The sequence below is a fragment of the Anolis sagrei genome, chromosome 5, assembly GCF_037176765.1.
Source record: "Anolis sagrei isolate rAnoSag1 chromosome 5, rAnoSag1.mat, whole genome shotgun sequence".
Taxonomy (NCBI): Eukaryota; Metazoa; Chordata; class Lepidosauria; order Squamata; family Dactyloidae; genus Anolis; species Anolis sagrei.
This window is the reverse complement of record NC_090025.1, coordinates 162,513,708-162,532,939: the sequence shown is the minus strand read 5'-3', so window position 1 is coordinate 162,532,939 and position 19,232 is coordinate 162,513,708. Positions and strand designations below refer to the sequence as shown.

The 19,232-nt window shown below is 41.1% G+C and overlaps 1 protein-coding gene across 3 annotated transcripts in view; it reads left to right on the top strand.

The window, feature by feature from the left end:
• The window catches only part of CACNA1I (calcium voltage-gated channel subunit alpha1 I), a 411,460-nt gene extending 406,087 nt beyond the window's left edge, over positions 1–5,373 (top strand). For all 3 annotated transcript variants that reach the window (XM_060777091.2, XM_060777092.2, XM_060777090.2), the window contains one exon: positions 1,354–5,373. In XM_060777091.2, the coding sequence (XP_060633074.2) occupies positions 1,354–2,064 (711 nt within the window). In that variant the 3' untranslated portion in view covers positions 2,065–5,373. The remainder of the gene's footprint in view (positions 1–1,353) is intronic.
• The last annotated feature ends 13,859 nt before the right edge of the window (positions 5,374–19,232 follow it).

Genomic DNA, 19,232 nt, shown 5'->3' with positions numbered 1-19,232 from the left:
TTAATGGAGAAGAAGGTTATTAATACCTACTAGGCATAATAGTTTCATATTACCTGCTGTATCAGAGGTGGTATGTCTCCTGAATACTAGTTGCTAGGGAACATGGACAGGGAGGCACTTAGAGTGCCCTATTTGTGGGCTTCCAGGAGGATTCTGTTTGCACACGGCATGAAGAGAATGCTGGAGTAGACAGACCTTTGGTTTGAGGCAGGATGGTCCTTTTATTAACAGTGAAAAGTGGGTAGACCAATAAAAAAGATGATGATTAAGCTGGATGCCTGAAACAGGAGTATGAAGTAATGAACAGAGACACTGCAGGAAAACCAACAATATTGATTGGTCCTAAATAGAAAGTCAAAACAAAATAATTTTCCACTGCATAATTACATTAACACAGTATGTAATGATGGCCACTAATTTCAATGGCCTTTTAAAAGAGCAAAGCAAAGTAACAAAAAATAAATTTACCAATGTCTCCAGCATGTGAATTACTTTTATACAGTAAGCAACAGAGTGATGAAATGGGTTAGTCTGCTCCATCAAAGTAGTTCTTATGTTTCTCAAGGAGATGTGTCTGATCAAAAGCAGTTCTTGAGCTCCCCAATTCCTTCTGAGTTGCACCTAGGGAGTGAAGTCAACAACAAGAGGAATAGATGAGTCTTCTCAGGGTAGGGATGAAGAATGAAATGTGAACAAGGAGTGTGTCTGGGCTATTATTTCCTACTAGCAGTGCCAAATGGCATCCTGAATGGCAATAAAGGCATGAAATAGTGCACATGTAGAAACTGCATACCTTCCAACTGTCCTGATTTTGCAGTGAAACCCTGATTAATCCACTGTTTTTCAGCTGTTTTTAAAATGTCCAAGTTTGTCTGTTCCCTATTGACTTTTCCTCTTTGTCATTCTCTTACTTCAATAGTGGTAAACTGAATTCAAAGTGCAAAAGTAGTTTGCACTGTATTACCTCAGCAGTGGGTGGGAGAGAGAAGAGGAAAAGCAGAATCATGTCCTTCTCGTTCTGCTTAAGCAAAAGTAGACAGCTGCAACCTCCTTGTCTTGCAGTTGCAATGGTTGCAACCAACCTAGTATTTCCTCCTCATTGTCATTTTGTCCATATTCACTTTGCTCCTGTTTTTCAACTGTGAAATGTTTGAGGGCATAGAATTGGCTGACATTGCCAAGTGGCATATGGTGAGTTGAGGACAACTTATAGAATGTTTCTTCAATATTAACATCCTCACAGAGTTATAGGTGATTAACCCTTTCCCTCTCACCCAGTATATAAATAAACAAGTATGGTGACAACTGTGAAAACCACAACTTTGTTTCTCTCATTGCTGCTTGACCCTACAGACCACAGAGAGTGATACCTCCTTAGATGACAGCAGGAGCAACAGCTCAGAAGGAAGTTTGCAGACCACACTGGAGGACAGCTTAAACCTGAGTGACTCACCCCAGTGTGCCCTGGACCTCCCAGTAGCACTGTGTCCAGTGCCGGCAACAGCCACCCAAAAAGCCTTGGCCGCACCACTTTCCCCTGCTTCTCGAAGGCAGAGTTTAAGGGGACGTGGAATCTTCACTCTTCGGAACATCAGGCGGCACCAGCGTAGCCACAGCAGCGGAGGAAGCACTAGCCCAGGGTGCCCTTACCATGACTCCATGGACCCTTCTGATGAGGAGGGTGCCGGGAGCAGCCTAAAGGGTGGAGGCAACAACAGTGAGCAGTCAGAGACCCTCAGCAGCCTCTCTCTGACTTCTTTGTTCTCACCACCCCCTCCACCCCAAGGTCTGGCACTGATAAAGAAGTGCAACAGCACCAGCAGTCTCCATGCCAACTCTTCTTCGCGGGGTTCTGCAGCGACAGAAACCAAGCAGCTCTACTCAGTTGACCCAAGGGGTTTTTTATCCATGCCCTCATGGATGACGGATTTCTACAAGAACAGCCCTTCTGCTAGAGAGGGTGGCATGGCAGGAGGCTCAGGCAGGATTGGGACTGCAGACCGCAGCTCCCCAATTCCTTCAGAGCTGCAGCTGGGGAGTGGAGTCAGCAAGAGGAATAGATGAGTCTCCTCGGGGCAGGGAGGAAGAATGAAACGTGAACAAGGAGCGTGTTTGGGCTACCATTTCCTATTAGCAGTTCCAAATGGCAGGACTGTGGAAAAGGAAGCAAGCAACCACGCAAAATATAAATATGTACGTCCGTGTGTGTATGTGTGCGCGTGCGTGCGTATGTGTGGAAAACAAAGACTTTTGTACCATACCTCAGAGACAAAAGAGAGTGAAAGCAATATGTGAACACCCCACCCATGCATGGGACCATCGCCTCTGCAAAGACGACCGTGGAGCAAGGGAGTCAAAAGATGAGAGCGCTGGGTTAAGAGGGTGAAGAGTCTCCAGCCAAATTATTGGCTGGAGGCAGCCATTTACTCCTCTACATAAAAAATATATATGTACAGACATATAGAATGATTTATTTATTTTTTTTACAGAGAGCTTAGGACTTCCAGCAAGTGCTAAGTGTGAAAAGGGCCAGATCTTAGAGGAAATATTTCAAAATGAAATGAGGAACCAAGCTGGATTTTAGGGCTTGGGTATCTTTTTTGAGGAAAATTGTATTGTTCATGCTTTAATTTGGGGGAAGGGGGGGTTGTCTATTACCCAGTCAGGGTGAGTACAATGAACCAGATGTGTGAAGATGCTCCATGCAGATGTTGGGACGGGGTACAACAAGATCTGGAGTTGAAGTTTGCTGTTACTGTGTTATTGAGCTTTTCGAGCAATGTCAGTGAAACTCCATTCCTTACATGTTAACTCTGCAGAGCCTGCTCCTCCAGCTAAAAGGTTGAGGTGAGCTTTGGAGCATTAAAAGGAAGTAAAGTGTCAATGTGGAAAGAAGGAGAAGAACAGTCACACAATGATTACTGAGTACTCTGTTTCACTTCAAGTTTGCTTTTTTTAAAAAAATGCAGAGAGAAAGCTGCTTGCGGGAAACTTCTCTGTTTCGCTAAGGGTGTGGGGTTTATATTTTTATTTTCAGTACTTGTGAAGAATATATTTTAGAAGCCCAGAGGTACAAAAACCATCTCTAGAGAAAGGTAAGCTATTTTTACAAATATATAAAAAGGTGAAGAAAACAACCTCAAGAGAATGAGCAAGAGGAACAGAATGAACCTGTCGTATAAAGTGTAACTAGCTCTCTAGTTACCTGGAACTTGTATGGCGTCCCACGGAAATGTATTTCTGAATGATCTTTTTAAAAGACTGTGAACCATTTCCCTCCAATGCTCTTGTATGGCTTTGTGATTTAAATCCAGTGTGGTGACTCCTGGATAACACCAGACAAAGTTCCTCCAGCCGTTCTAAACATTCAAAGCAATTAGCACTTTTTTGGCTCTAACACCAGAAGTTGATAGTGAGGGCCAAACCTTGCAACATAGTATAGCACTGTGTGTATGTTTTTAAAAACTATAAATAACTGCTGCTAGGGGGCTGAAGGATTGGGAGCATATTGTGCTGGGAGAAGGGATCTTACTGCTCCAAAGTCTTACTAAATGCCACCGAAACCCATTGGCTGCTATTTGGCAAAGGACAGAAGCTCCTGTTCCTCTCAATGAGTCCTCCCCTCCCATGCCAAGTGTCAACTTCCATAAACAATTCTAATCAGAAGCAAATCAAAGTCGTTAAATTGTCTCCCTAGTTGTCGCATTATTGTACCCATCAAAACCACAGCAGCTGATATTTACAGTTTATAGATGTGATGACACCAAGCTACATGTTAAATGTCACATGCAGCTTGGCCTTGTGAGAATGAGAAAGAGAGTATATGTATGTGTATATGCAATACAATGGGTTATTTGTTTACTAGTGAATGTTTGGAAGGGTTGCTCCTTACATTTTCAGTGCTTTGTACATGAAGAGTGGATTGATCACCCGGGAGGTTTGTGGGAGTTAGTAATAAGATGAGGGAGTCACTCTCCAAATTTTTTTAAAAGGCCACCTTATCTCTCCCTGTTAGATAACACATCCCCAGTGATTCAGTCCTCCTTTCAGGGTGCCTTTTATCTGATCTGACTAGCCAAGCTCTCTGCCAAGGCTGGTTTCAGTAAAGCATTCATGATCAATTTCAGTTACAAGGCAGGGTCTGGACATTCAGATATAACTTGAAAGCAAAGTTGCCAACAGACCAGAAAAAAAAACCCACAGGCTCCTATGCCTTTGACAGAAGCATGATCTACAGAAAGCTGCAATAAGTGTATTTACGTAAAGTTTTAATTTTTAAAAATTAACAGAAAAAAGTTGGAAGTGAAGCTCTCCATAACATGGAGATAAAACATTTTCCCAAACTTTTTGCTGAAAATTAAAACCCTGTTAAAGGCATGCCTGCAGAGGGTTTTTGAAAAGTTGGTAACCAACTTAAAGGGCTTTGGAAATATATATATACTGAAGGATTTTAATACTCTTTCCATCCAGCTCATTCTTCTCTACTGAGAGTCCTTCCAGACAGGCCCAAATTGCAAAAGCAACTAGTATTTAAATTCCTGATTCCTTTCATGATTTAGGCCACACATGGGGTCCAAATCCCAGGTTTTTCCTGGGGGAGTGACTACATGCCCTCTACTAGCAAGCCCCCAGCCCCCTGTTTCTCCTAGAACATTTACAGGAGAAACAAGGGGCTGGGAGAGGAGTGTGGGGAATTCCCAAAGAACTGCAATGGCAGTGGGGGTTGGCCCCTGGAATCACAGAAGACAGTCCCAGGAGTCAATCCCCAAGAACTGAAAAGATCCAGATCTTGCAGTAGGGTTCAGATCTTTTCAGGTGTTTTGTAAAACTGGAATAAATAGGGAAATCCTGATTAGATTTATCCGAATTAACCTGAGGCATTGTTTGGACATCTCAGGTTAAACTGAAATCCATCACAGGTTTTGGGCCTGTGTGGAAGGGCCCTGAGAGTCACATACCCAGTAGTAGGGGAGTGGGTTGTTTTTCAGAATAAGGCATTTCTTTCTCCCACTAGTTGTGGTGGGCCACACCTGTCTGTGTATATCTGGGTCCCTTCTGCATACCTGGGCAAAAGTTGCAGCCTTTTCAACAGCCATGACTGCTGCAGCATAAGGATTTTAAGAATCAGAACATTCCTGACTTATATGTCAAAACAGCTGCTTTGTTCTGTGTAATGAGGCAGTAAATACCAAATGTATCACAATGAACAGGAGATGGAATTTTAACATTGAATTCATCTCTTGGATAGTCACATATCTTTCATAGAGAATATAAAAGCAAACTGGCCAATGTCTAAGAGACCAAGAGAGTCCACTGCTTCAGAGAAGTCATTGGTCTATGTTAATAAAGCAATAACAGTGGTCTTAATTTTCATTGTTTGTTTTTTTGTTTTGTTTTGTTTTGTTCTAATTTGTGGCACGCTTACTGCCAATTCTCAAAACCACGATAGTATGGTGAGCAGAGAAAAGGCAACACACACACATGCCCTTGTTGACTTAACCATGTGCACTTCTATTTGAACGAATCAAGGAAGCGTTCTACAAGAAAAGACTGACATTGATCATATCGCCGCCGCCATCCCAAGATGTAGTTATATTGGGCCTAATTCATTGTGTATAACATAGATTCACCAACAAGTAATTCATAAGTCAAAGCAATCAAATGACATCTACCCCAGCGTGAAACCAACACAGGTAGCAAAGCTCTCACGTTATCTACTGAGATAGTTGAGTGAATATATCTGCTAAATAGGAATCTTACATTTCTAGTTGGATCCTATTTGTGCAAATCTGTTGTGAAACCTCATGAGTAACTCGGTCCAATGTTGCTTCCCCACATATATGCCCTTCTAAGGCATTTGGTATTGAACAGTTTGATGTTGACATTGTGTTTATTTGTACTTGAAAAATAGAAAGACCAAAGTAAAATTATCAAAACAGCCCACTCACATTGAAAGGCAGCATATAAACAGTTTGTAACTTTGACCCTGCATATTTCAAATGTAGCCTTAAATGGCAATAATCTGGGTATCAAAAGTAGCTGGGAATCCACCTGGCCTTGGAAATGGACATGAAATATGAAAATGCTAAATGTTTCCAGTGGGATGCTTAACTTTTCCCATGCCTGCCTGTAAGTCCCTGCAACATTACTAGGAACTTAGCTTTCCACTATGATATGTAGTTCTTCCAGAATGATCTACAATCAAGGAGCATGTCTTATGCATGTTTAATCAGAAGTTAAGTCCCATTCTCCAGTGAGGCTGTAGTGGGTCTCCAAGAACATGTTTGAGAAAGCATCTACTCACAGTCACAGATAAAGGGTTGTCTTTATTAATACAAAGTGGAGAAATTTGCTCCAGATCTTCCAGACTGACCTACATGACTATCACTTTAAGGGGTCTGTTCAGAACTCAGCAATCCCTTCTCTTCCTTCACATTATTCTTTCTCTATCATTTCCTTGCTGAACTGGATAGAAGGGAATGTATATTACTTGAAAGCTTTCACTTTTGGTTCAACATCTTCCTTACCACAACTGGTATTTTGGAGGCATACCTTCAAGTTCCCATGAGTCCTCCTCATTAGAAATTTGGATGTACTGTCTATCCTGAACAGTGTTTCTGTCATTTGGACGTCCTGTTAGGCATTTATCTTAACCGAAGAATATGTCCTGTGCATTGTCTGGCCTGAACAATAATCCTGGCAGTGGAACCTCCTATTTAGCATTTAATTTGGCCCAAGGCTATTTAGAAAAGTCCCGGTAGCTCTGGTGCCTGTACAGATAGCAATGTTTCCATTCAGGGCTCTTCATCCAGAACAGATATCTGCCAAATTAAAACAACATCAACCCAACATGGAACACAGGATAAAATATGTGAAGATGATCATCAATGTACAAAGAAGCAGAGTATTCTCCACTGGAAGGTGGGAAATTCAGATGTTAAGTCATCACCTCTTGCTATAGATTTATCAAGTTAGTCCAATTGACCGGCCATACTGATACCTTCACAGAATATTAGTATTACTGAGCAAGGTTTATGCAAGAATGGTTAGACTATCTTTCTACCTTTTTAAGTTGAGGTCACCCAGCAACTTATCTACATCAGAACTTAAACATGTGCTTCATTGAGGAATGCAAATCCTTGCCTTCAGAGACACTGCTCAAATACCAAGCAAATACACAGTTTCCCTGGAAATAATACATCATCTGAAAGTAAGACCCACTAGAACAGTGGTTCTCAACCTGGGGTCCCCAGATGTTTTTGGCCTTCAACTCCCAGAAATCCTAACAGCCGGTAAACTGGCTGGGATTTCTGAGAGTTGTAGGCCAAAAACATCTGGGGACCCCAGGTTGAGAACCACTACACTAGAAGTTTTGCTGAATTGCTAACTATAAGGCCTTCCCCGAAAGTAAGACCTAGCAAAGTTTTTGTTTGGAAGCATGCTCCCCTGGTGACTGGAAGCTGCAATACTGCCCCTGTTGTGCAAGTGGTCCAGAAATTTATGTGGGAGATTTTTACAGTCTCCAGACAGTGTGTGGGAACCAGGTACTTTATAGTGTGAGGGCTAGTATATTTATTATATACTGACAACTACTGTACAATATATAATAAATGTTCATATATATATTTTGTTCAACAATAAATGTGAATTCTTCTTCATGGAAAAACTAGACATCCCCAGAAAATAAGACCTAGCACATCTTTGGGAGCAAAAGATTATATAAGATACTGTCTTATTTTTGGGAAGACAGAGTATCTTGATTATAACAGTGCAAAGCTCTGAGGTGAGTTTGCTTTAGGGTCAAGACCAAAAAAATATAGTCAATGCTGGAAGTGAACCTGGAGAAGCAGGAGGTGTTCACATCACAGCAGTACAAAATAACACAGAAGCAACTCTAGGAATACTGCAGAGAACGTACTGATGCCAACTGATTACAATCAGTCATTCTCTTTTCCAGCACTATGTGCCTTAGGGACCCACTTCCTTAGTTACTTTTTAAATCAGAGTAGGACTTTAGAGGAGAAGATCCCTCCTGCAATGTGTGTTACTATTGAATTAGACTGGAGGTTTATTATCTCTTTCTTCTCTGATGTCCAGAAACATTGAAAAGATCCAAGAACAAAAGATAGAAATTGGAGCACAAAATTACTCATTGTGTCATCTCGATGATCCAAGCATGCTGTTTAAAATACTTATAATTCTTCCTGTGAGATATTTAATTATTTGAGGGGGGGGGGGTTCTAGTTATATTGAATCCAGCAAGGGAAATATCAGTATGAATTCCAATATCAGTTGGAATTCCTGAGGCCCCATCGGCACTGCCATATAATCCAGATTCTGAATGCAGTTTATCTGCTTTTAACTGGATTATATGACAGTGTAGACCCCAAGTTGGATTCTTACTCCAAAGGCTTTTATTGTAGGCCAAAGCAATAAGGTGACAATAGTGCGCACTCCACAAAAGTTCTGTCGCAACATGAAATGGGGTTGCATGGCTTTTTATCACTTTTCATAGAAAATTGAAAACACATTGGTGTTCAAAGATCAATCATTTCATTGGTCTAAGCTGCCTAATACAAATTTCATTGACTCTCTATGACTGTAACAGGCTGGAAGGCACATGTGGGATCTTAACAATGGCACAACTATGCTTCTATGTCTTCTGACCCTGGCTGTCTTAATAAATCAGTCTTACCTGTTTTTCAAGAGGTTGGGAAATTAGGGGGTACAAGCTGTTGGTTGTAAATGTAAATAAACAGAAGCTTTACCACTGTTTTTGAACCAAAATATACCCTGCAGTAAAATAAAGTGTCACTCAGATTTGTGTAACAAGTAACAATAACTTTACTTCAGTTCAAAAAGTCAAACAGACCAACAATATATACAGCAGTCTCTCTGAATCCTTACATAGAACAGAGGGAATAAACCGTCCTTTTAGATAGTCATCATGCTTTAGAAATGATCAGGCTTCAGAGAGTTGGCAGCCATTTCCTTCCTGGCTGTTTCCAGTAAGCACTCTCTTCACTCTCTGAGATGAAAATGGCAGTTAAACCCATTTGTCCCAGCAGCAAGCTAGAGACAGTAGCCAATCAGAATTCTGGCTCCTGGCACACCCAGCCAATCAGCTGCCAACACACGTCTTTTCAGTCAATCTCATTTGCATCACGGTGCCTTTTTACAAATCCTCACACAAGCTAACCAGTTCTGTCCTGCTGTACTTTTCCTTGAAAAGTAAAGTCCTCTCTGAAGCATCGTTTTCCCCAACCATCAGCGTTTTCTGCAACTAAAGGCCTCTGCAAATCAGATATATGGGACTTACAGTCATTGAAAGCATCCATGAAAATTCCCTTTTTAAACTACATCTCCCTCATTATTAATGCAATTTGACACCACTTTAACTGCCCTGGCTCAACCCTGGGAGTTGTAGTTTGGTGAGGCACTAGGCTAAAGATCTTCTGAAATTACAATTCTGCTTTAAGTGAGCCATGGCAGTTCAAGTGGTGTCAAACTTCATTAATTCTACAGTGTCTCTTACATTGGGTCATAGTAGGTTTTTCAGGCTATATGGCCATGTTCTAGAAGCATTATCTCCTGACATTTCGCCTGCATCTAGGGCAAGCATCCTCAGAGGTTATGAGGTCTTCCTTACATTTCTGGAGCAGATAGATAGATAGATAGAGAGAGAGAGAGAGAGAGAGAGAGAGAGAGAGAGATACAGACACACACACACACACACACGGAGTAGTAATGGGCAGACTTCTTTTTCAGTCTGGAATTTCTGAAGCAAGATGCTGGTGTCCTTATAAGATCACTTGTGTGACTGTGAGGAGATTGTCCCAGATTGTGAAAATGGATTTTCACATTTTCACAACCAAATTCCACTTGCTCCCTCCCAAGAGATGCTCTCTCTTCTGAGTGTGAAAATCAGGCAGGCGATCCATATCACCCCAAAAACGTTGTTTACAATACAAATACAAGGGGGGGGGGGGAAGGTAAAAACCAAACCCTCAGCTGTGAATATGCAGTCTCTCGTTGCTGGCTTTCATTGCAGGGATATGGCATGCTTCTCTCTTTATTTATTATTTTCTGAAGGTGCTCCTGCAGATTTGTTGTGACTTTAGAAAGACCAGCCTGCTTCTGTTATGTAATGCTCTGGTGTTGAACTTGAATTTTTCTAACAGCACAGCCATCTCCTTATTATCATATTCTTCCTCTCCTCCTCCCCACTTCAAAAAATTATGGATTTCTGTTGCTACAAGGAAAGCAAAAAGGGAAAAAAAGGCTTCTGGCCTGGGAAACAGGTTACCATAGCAACTGGGGACTAGGTTATCTTTGGAGAATATTTGGCCTTCCCTTTTTTGGTTATTTACTAATGGTTTTGAGGACATATATCTGTTCTTCCCAGAGCAATTTGTTAAAAAGCAACAACAACAATGCGTATATTGCAGGGATGAGCAAACGTGGGTTCTCCAAGTGCTTAAGCGGCTGAGGGGGAAAAGGAAAGGGCCTGAGGCTGTTAGGAATGATGGGAGTTGAAGTCCAAAACACCTGGAGGGCCCACGTTTGCCCATCCCTGGTATCTTGGTTGAAAGAGAGGGTCATGTTTCACATTTGGTGGCGATGGAGGGGGGATGTCTGTTTTTGTCTGGTTAGTTTTGCTTTCCATGGTCTATTTATTTTTCTCAAACAAAATGTAACCCCCCTCTCCCCTTGTTTTTTTGTTTTTGTGTTCATGTGGGATAATATTTATATATATTTTTGCCATCTCAGAAGCTGCACAGGGAGAAAAGAATATGTCTTGTGGGAACTTCTCTCCAGGTGTGAGGTTATAGACGACGCAAAACACAAATGCACTTTGTGTAGAAAGTTTTGAACATTAAAGTATTGCCTTTTGACAAGAGCTGCCGTGGTGTGGTGTCGTTTCTCCTACTCTTCGCAGACGAACAGTTCATTGCTGCTATTATTATTATTATTATTATTATTATTATTATTATTATTATTTTCCAGCTGTCACAAATCAATTATTATTGTTGTGGGTCATGTAGTTTCCGATTATCAAGATTGAATGCAATTCTAGGAACTATGAATTGCATTCAATGGAGATGAAGGTTTCTGGGATGGGTTGGAAGCAGTGCAGACCCTATCAGAAAATAGAATAGGAATTAAACACATATCTATATCTGTATCTATATCTATATCTATATGTATATAAATGCTCTGTGCATAATGAGTACCTTAAAAACAAAAGAACCAATGAACGAAATAACACCAAATTTGGCAACAAAACATCTCACAACACAAGGAGTGACCATCACTCAAAAAATTATGATTTTTGTCATTTGGGAGTTATAGTTGCTGGGATTTATAGTTCACCTACAATCAAAGAGCATTCTGAACTCCATCAGTGATGGAATTGAACCAAACTTGGCACACAGAACTCCCATGACCAACAGAAAATACTGGAAGTGTTTGGTGGACATTGACCTTGAGCTTTGGAGTCGTAGTTCACCTACATCCAGAGAGCACTGTGGACTCAAACAATGATGGATCTGGATCAAACTTGGCACAAGCACTCAATACGCCCAAATATCAACACAGATGGAGTTTGGGGAAAATAGACCTTGACATTTGGGGGTTGTAGTCTCTGGGATTCACAGTTCACCTACAATCAAAGAGCATTCTGAACCCCACGAACAACAGAATCGGGGCAAACTTCCCACACAGAACCCCATGACCAACAGAAAATACTCAAGGCCATCCAATCCAACTCCCTTCATCAGGGCAAGAAAACGTAATCAAAGTCCTCCTGACAAAGAGCCATCCAGCCAAAGATATAGAGAGATAGATAGCAACGCGTGGCAGGGGACAGCTAGTATATCTATATAAATAAAAACGTAATGTTAGTTTGTGGGATTAACATAACTCACAAACCGCTGGACAAATTGCCGCCAAATTTTGCCATAAGACACCTACTAATCCAAGGAGTGACCATCACTCAAAAAAATGATTTTGTCATTTGGGAGTTGTAGTTGCTGGGATCTACAATCAAAGAGCATTCTGAAGTCCACCAATGATGGAATTGAACTAAACGTGGCACACAGGACTTCTGTGAACAACAGAAAACACTAGAAGGGTTTGGTAGGCATTGATCTTGAGTTTGGGAGTTGTAGTTCACCTACATCCAGAGAGCACTGTTAACTGAAACAATGATGGACCAAACTTGGCAGGAATATTCCAAATGCCCAAATATGAACACAGATGGAGTTTGTGGAAAATAGGCCTTGACATTTGCGAGTTGTAGTTACCTACAATAAAAGAGCATTCTGAACCCCACCAATGACAGAATTTTGGCAAAATTCCCACACAGAACCCCCATGACCAACAGAAAATACTTAAGGCCATTCAGTCCAACTCCCTTCACCAGGGCAAGAAAACGTAATCCTCCTGTCAAAGAGCCAATCCTGGGCACCTTCTCCAAAGTTAAGCCCACCCCACACCTGTTATTAACCTGCCCTTAGGCTTTCCCAAAGTGTGTATTTTGTTTTGTTATTGTTTCTGATTCTTTAGCTCAACCTGGACTTGCTTTGGGTTTCTTCCCTCCATTCTCTCCACTGCTCAATAATCTTCAAATAACAGTTAAGGTGGTATTGAGAGATTTCAGTGGAGGAAGAGATCACTCTCCTTTCATGGCAGGTGAGGACTTGAGCAATAAGATAAGCACTTTTTCACTCCGATGCAACAGAAAACTTCCCATTAAATGCAGTTTACACTGCATGAAAAAGTGTGATGTTGTCGGTTACCAGCAACATATGTTAAATGGAATTAAAGAGTTATAGTTGAGAGCCCTTCCACACAGCTAGAATATCAAGGCAGAAAATCCCACAATATCTGCTTTGAACTGGGTTATCTGAGTCCACACTGTCATATATTCGAGTTCAAAGCAAAACATGTGGGATTTTATTCAGCTGTGTGGAAGAGGCCTGACTATCATCATCTCTAATAATTGGCACCTATTTTGCTTTTACTGTGCTCATTCTCTCATATTCCCTTTTCCTTTAAATTGGAGGAAACTGAAGCACGTGAACTCAAGAATGAAACTTATATATTGTTAATGAAAAACATGTATTTGTCTTTGTCTGACTGAACTGCCAGTATTGATGGGATTTAAGGAAGCTCAGTCTGCTTAGCTTATCAAAAAGCTGAAGAGGTGGCTTGATTGCAGCATCTAAGCGCACTTGAGAAATACCTTGAGAAAGTGATGGGTATTAAATAGCTCCTTAATCGAACAGAAGATGGCATAAGAAAAGCCAAGAACAAACCAACATCTGAAAGCTGATCCTCCACCAATTCAAATGAGGAGTAAAGTATATTTTCAAATCATTCAAGTAATTAACCACTAAAACATGGAAAGTATGGGTTTGAGCTATCCAACATTTTGTAAAGCTGGTATATAGTAGTGATTGTGGGAGTGAAATCCTATCATTCAGAAATCCTATCATTTAGGCCCACCAGCCTAAATTTAATTGTTAGTCCAAATTAGAATAGACACACTTAAGAGATGAACTTTACATAAGTGTTGCTTCATCAAGTTCCCATGGAATTATTGGGTTTGATCCTAGTGGGTTCAATCTCACTGTAAATCCACCAAATGTAACAGTATTACAGTAAATGTAACTACCTTGTCAACATTTTGGATTTAATTAGTCAACTAAATTTAAATTAATTTGATGATTAAATGATAGAAGAGGTTAGCACAGACATGGGCAAGCTTCAGCCCTCCGGGTGTTTTGGACTCAAACTCCCACAATTCCTAACAGCCTGCTGGCTGTTAGGAATTGTGGGAGTTGCAGTCCAAAACAACTGGAGGGCTGAAGCTTGCCCATGTCTGGGTTAGCATTATGTACTCTTGAGAGAACTGAGTTTTTCTTGAAGAGGCTTTTATGGTCCAATCATCCAGCTAGAGCAGTGTTTCTCAACCTGTGGGTTGGGACCCCTGGGAGGGGTTGTGAGGGGGTGTCAGAGGGGTCCCCAAAGACCATCAGAAAACACAGTATATTCTGTTGGTCATGGGGGTTCTGCGTGGGATGTTTGGCCAAATTGTATCATTGGTGGGCTTCAGAATGCTCTTTGTTTGCAGGTGAACTATAAATTCCAGCAACTACAACTCCCAAATGTCAAGGTCTATTTTCCCCAAACTCCACCAGTGTTCGCATTTGGGCATATTGAGTATTCGTGCCAAGTTTGGTCCAGATCTATCACTGTTTGAATTCACAGTGCGCTCTGGATGTAGGTGAACTACAGTTCCCAAACTCAAGGTCAATGCTCACCAAACACTTCCAGTATTTTCTGTTGGTCATGAGAGTTATGCGTGCCAAATCTGGTTCAATTGCATCATTGGTGGAGTTCAGAATGCTCTTTTAATTCAAATGAACCATAAATCCCAGCAACTATAACTCCCAAATGACAAAATCAATCCCCCCCCCCCCCCCCAACCCCACCAGTATTCAAATTTGGGCATATCGGGTATACATCCTACATATCAGATATTTACATTATGATTCATAACATTAGCAAATTTACAGTTATGAAGTTATGAAGTTGCAACAAAAATAATGTTGTGGTTGGGGGGGGGGGGTCACCACAACATGAGGAACTGAATTAAGGGGTCGGGGCATTAGGAAGCTTGAGAACCACTGAGCTAGAGTCACAGAATGTTATAGCAGGTTAATGCCAATTTCCACTGATAAGTTCCTATGCTTTCTTTCATTTCTTTTTCTTTCCTGCCCACAAAACAAATATTAAAGAGCAAATTGTTGGCAATGCCTTATGATTAGAAGGACTGGAACCTGTCTTTCTGGAAGCAAGTTTAGTTTCAAAGGCACTTTGACATTTAAAAAATACGACTGACGTCTTATTAGTATTTACAATGTTGTACATTTTGGAATTCATGTTTAGAATTGCTTCATTATTACAATAGCCCAAAGGGCCAGAAGAGGGTTGCATACTTTATTCATTGCCTTTGCTCTTCAGCAACTCAAAAATCCCTATGGTGGTGAGATTGCCTGATTCCCAAGGAATGTTTTTGAGAATTGTCGCGGAAAATGTGGCACAACCACAGAATTCTGCCAGTGCAGCTATGTTAACCTAACCAGGATCTTGACCTGTATCGGAGGGATGGAATGTAATGGAAATTTAAGAACTCTTTTTGCTGTTGTTTTTAATTATACATTTGTATTCACTGCACTATGTAAGTGGCGTCTGGGCTCATATTTCAATTTGTACAGTGCCGCATTGGTGTCTAAAATTGTTGCTCCTCAAATGGCTGCTTCAAAAGCTTGCTTCATCTGTTCTTTGACTTTGTCATTCTGACCTCACAAAGCCTCTTGACCTCCTTTCTTTGATATCTATCATCTTAGCTCAAATTGTACAGCTTTCATCCACAATGTACATTCAGTGCTTGGCTTAATGATGTGGTATTATTTGTCATGTGGAAGAAGAAGGCTGGTCCTCTCTCTCTCAATCTCTCTCTTTCTCTCTGATAAAACTGAGTTGGCTAAATACTATAGAAATCCAAAAGATCAAATAATTTCCCCAGAGTCCTGCCAAGAAACTCCACTGAAAATGACCAGGTCCCATATTTTATTTCCCTTAGTAAGAATGCTCTGAATTGCAGGGCTTCATTGCACAAGCAAGTTTTCGTCCATTCTTGCAGGTTCATTAGAAGGAATTATGTCTCTGATATGCACAAAAACTGTCCTTCTTTCACCACACTGTTCACTTATCTAGAACATGTGGTAGGGTTTCCATGCCTTAACTCTACTCAGGATCCTTTTAAGCAGCTTAGTTGCTGCTGTGCTGTTTATTACAGAATTATAAATGGAAAACAGTATGCCAGGATAGATTTTTTTAGTGTTTGCAGGCCAGTGCACGACAATATCTGTGAACAGGATGAAGAATTCATACTGAGTCCTACTAGCAAATCTGTCCTGAACATTTCAAGAAATTCATTTCTATTATGATATCCATATGTATCCCTTTACCTCATTAATTCCAAAGCATATCCATGGAAAGAAAATTAGAACCAATCTTCATTTTGGAAGTGACGCCTGCAGGTTCTAACTGTGCCTTGCTGGTGATTGTAAATCACTGCAGTTCACACTTTTGAGAGAAGAAATTGGGTACTGCAATCTCTTGCTCTGTGTGTGTTTTGCATTTAAGATGATGCAATGGTGTCATTTTCCCGCTAATGCTAATTTAATGCTTTGTTGACTCCCAAGTCTCTTTCATTTATAACACTCATCTTGGCATTTAAAGGGCTAGCCTTCTGAATTAAAGAGTCTGCATCAAAGCATGTGCATCCAAAACATGTATCAGTTTATCCATGCGAAAGAGCAGGAAAGGGAATGAATGTGCATTTGCCAATCAGTCTCAGCAATAATGAGTAGTGATTATGAGAAAATATACACAGACACTGGTGGAGATTCTTTAAATCTGCTTGCTTTCAAGCTTTTCCCCAAAAGGAGAGCAATAAACTGGCAATAAAAAGCCATTCTACCAGTCATATGATGAGATGCTGTCATATGAAGACTGGTAACTGAAAGCAGATTGTAGGAATACATGGCCATTTGGGAAAGACATAAATAGTAGGTGCTCCCAAGATTATGTACTGGGAAATATGCTATATAGTTTGCTCACAAGTAATTCAGGGATAGCAAGAAGATGGCTGTGTTTGGCAACATCAACTTATTTAGGGTAAATGAAACATAAACAGATTGCAAAGAGCTCCAGAAGGATCACTCTAAACTGGCAGAATGGGTATTGAAATGGTAAATGAAGATCTAACATAAGAAAGTGGCAAGTGATATATGTTACGGCAGTGGTTCTCAACCTGTGAGTCCCCAGATGTTTTGGCCTTCAACTCCCAGAAATCCTAACAGCTGGTAAACCGCCTGGGATTTCTGGGGGTTGTAGGCCACAACACCTGAGGACTCATGGGTTGAGAACCACTGTGTTAGAGTAAAACAGCCAACGTTTACATGTTCATCACAATCCTACACATTTCATATCAGTATCCAGCAACTCTGATCCCATTAGTATGTAATTCAGTATGCATCTACACAGGAGCTGATGGCAGTAGGAAGCTTGCTTTACAAGAAATTGGGGTAAATACTCCAGTATCTCCCCCTCTCTCTAGGCAATTCTGTAATAGCCTCAAGGAATAGGGGAAGCAGATTCTAATTGGGAAGATGGCATGGGATAGAAAACGGATCTTCCTTCACACAATTGAACTAATCCAGATTGCTCTACCCAGCAGCTTTTAAAAAAGTAACCTCTAGGGACACCTAATTATGGATTTCCAACATCCCATCTTGTAACTGTATGTATAAGGGAAATGTTTAAATAAATCTGTGCGCATTCTGGAGGTATGATTCCCTGATATGGCCAGGCTTGGAAAAACATCACATTAAGAAAACTATGAAGTAATCCTTCTCCCTGCCCCACCCCAAGAAAACTGAACCTTCTTGTTCCCTCTACCCACACCTTAAAGGCTAAATATCTAAATAGCAAAATGTGAATCCGAGTGTCTGACACAGAATTTAATTGTTTGACTTTTTAAGTCTGCAAATTCTATGTGTCAGGCTCAGACATTATAAAGATGCCAAGTGTCTGGGCTTTTTTCTTCTTAATCCCCTGGATTTTTAAAATTCAAGGCGGAAGAGGTGAAGTAAACCTTGAAACATATACAAGGATGAGCTAAAGTCCACTGTCATTGGCTTATTTAACATTCTGAACAGTTCAGAACACAGTGCAAAGTGATGCTAAATACATGACTTGACAGTAGTTTCTACATAGCTTCTACAAAATACATCACATTTACAAAGTAACAGTGAGAGGTCTACGAAGAAAAGTCTCATTTGTGTCAATTCGTGTATGGTTGTCACAGTATTTAATGCATGGGGGTTACTTCTATGTAACATGCAAATTAGTCTAAATATAGCAGCATTTTAAACAATCCTGCAGACTGACAGGGATGATGGACAGTCTTCATTGAATGTGGCAGGTTTTAGAATTTGAGAAGCTATGGTAGTGGGTCCGGAAAAATATAGAAAGGGAGACATTAAAGAGGCAAATGAGATTTTATAGGGAGTACAGATAGAAAGGTGACTTTCCTTCAAGTACCACATGGAACTACCATTGGGAAACACAGAGTAAGGATCCCCAGTCAAAGTGGTCTCTGTTCAAGTGGGCCCTGGTCAAGTGGGCCCTGGTCAAAGTGGTCCCCGGTCAAGGTAGTCCTTGATCACAGTGGCCCCTGGTCAAAATGGGCCCTGGTCAAAGCCCTGTCCCTTTTGATACTAGTGTTAGAGAGTGGTCCCTGGTCAAGGGGCCCCTGGTCCAGTGGTCCCTGCTCAAAGTGGCCCCTGATCAAGTGGGTCCTGCTCAAAGTGGTCCCTGTTCAAGTGGGCCCTGGTCAAAGCCCTGTCCCTTTTGGTACTAATTTTGGAGAGTGGTCCCTGGTCAAAGTGGTCTCTGTTCAAGTGCCCCCTGGTCAAGTGGGTCCTGGTCAAAGTGGGCCCTGGTCAAGTGGGCCCTGGTCAAAGTGGGCCCTGGTCCAAGTGGTCTTTGTTCAAATGGACCCTGGTAAAAGTGGGCCCTGGTCAAAAAAAGATTGAGAAACACTGCTCTACATATACAAGGATGAGCAACTTCAGAGGTTGCAGAGGCCTGTTTTTGACCCTACCAAAGCAAACAAAAAACCTAGTCCCAAACCTGCTGAAAATGAATATGGCCATAGCTTAGTTTTTTTAAAAAAAAAAATCATCAAGGGAGGCAAGGATTTGGGATGTTTTCAAAGTATTTACCACTCCTACAGTGGATATTTACTTATTATGGGAGATTCTTGGCCCACTGGGTTCTTGTAGGTTTTTCGGGCTATATGGCCCGATCTCACAACCTCTGAGGGTGCTTGCCATAGATGCAGGTGAAATATCAGGAGGTAATGCTTCTAGAAGATGGCCATATAGCCTGAAAAACCTATAAGAACCCAGTGATTCCAGTCATGAAAGCATTCGACAATACATTCTTGATTCAATTTGTTGGGGAGATATGGTGAGGGCTCAAGGTATGGCTGAGGAGCATAAATAAGCTTCCTAGGTTAACATGTGTCTCATAAAACAAATTTCCTTTCCCCTTGCCTATATTGTTCCACTGTAATAGTCAGAAGATTACAT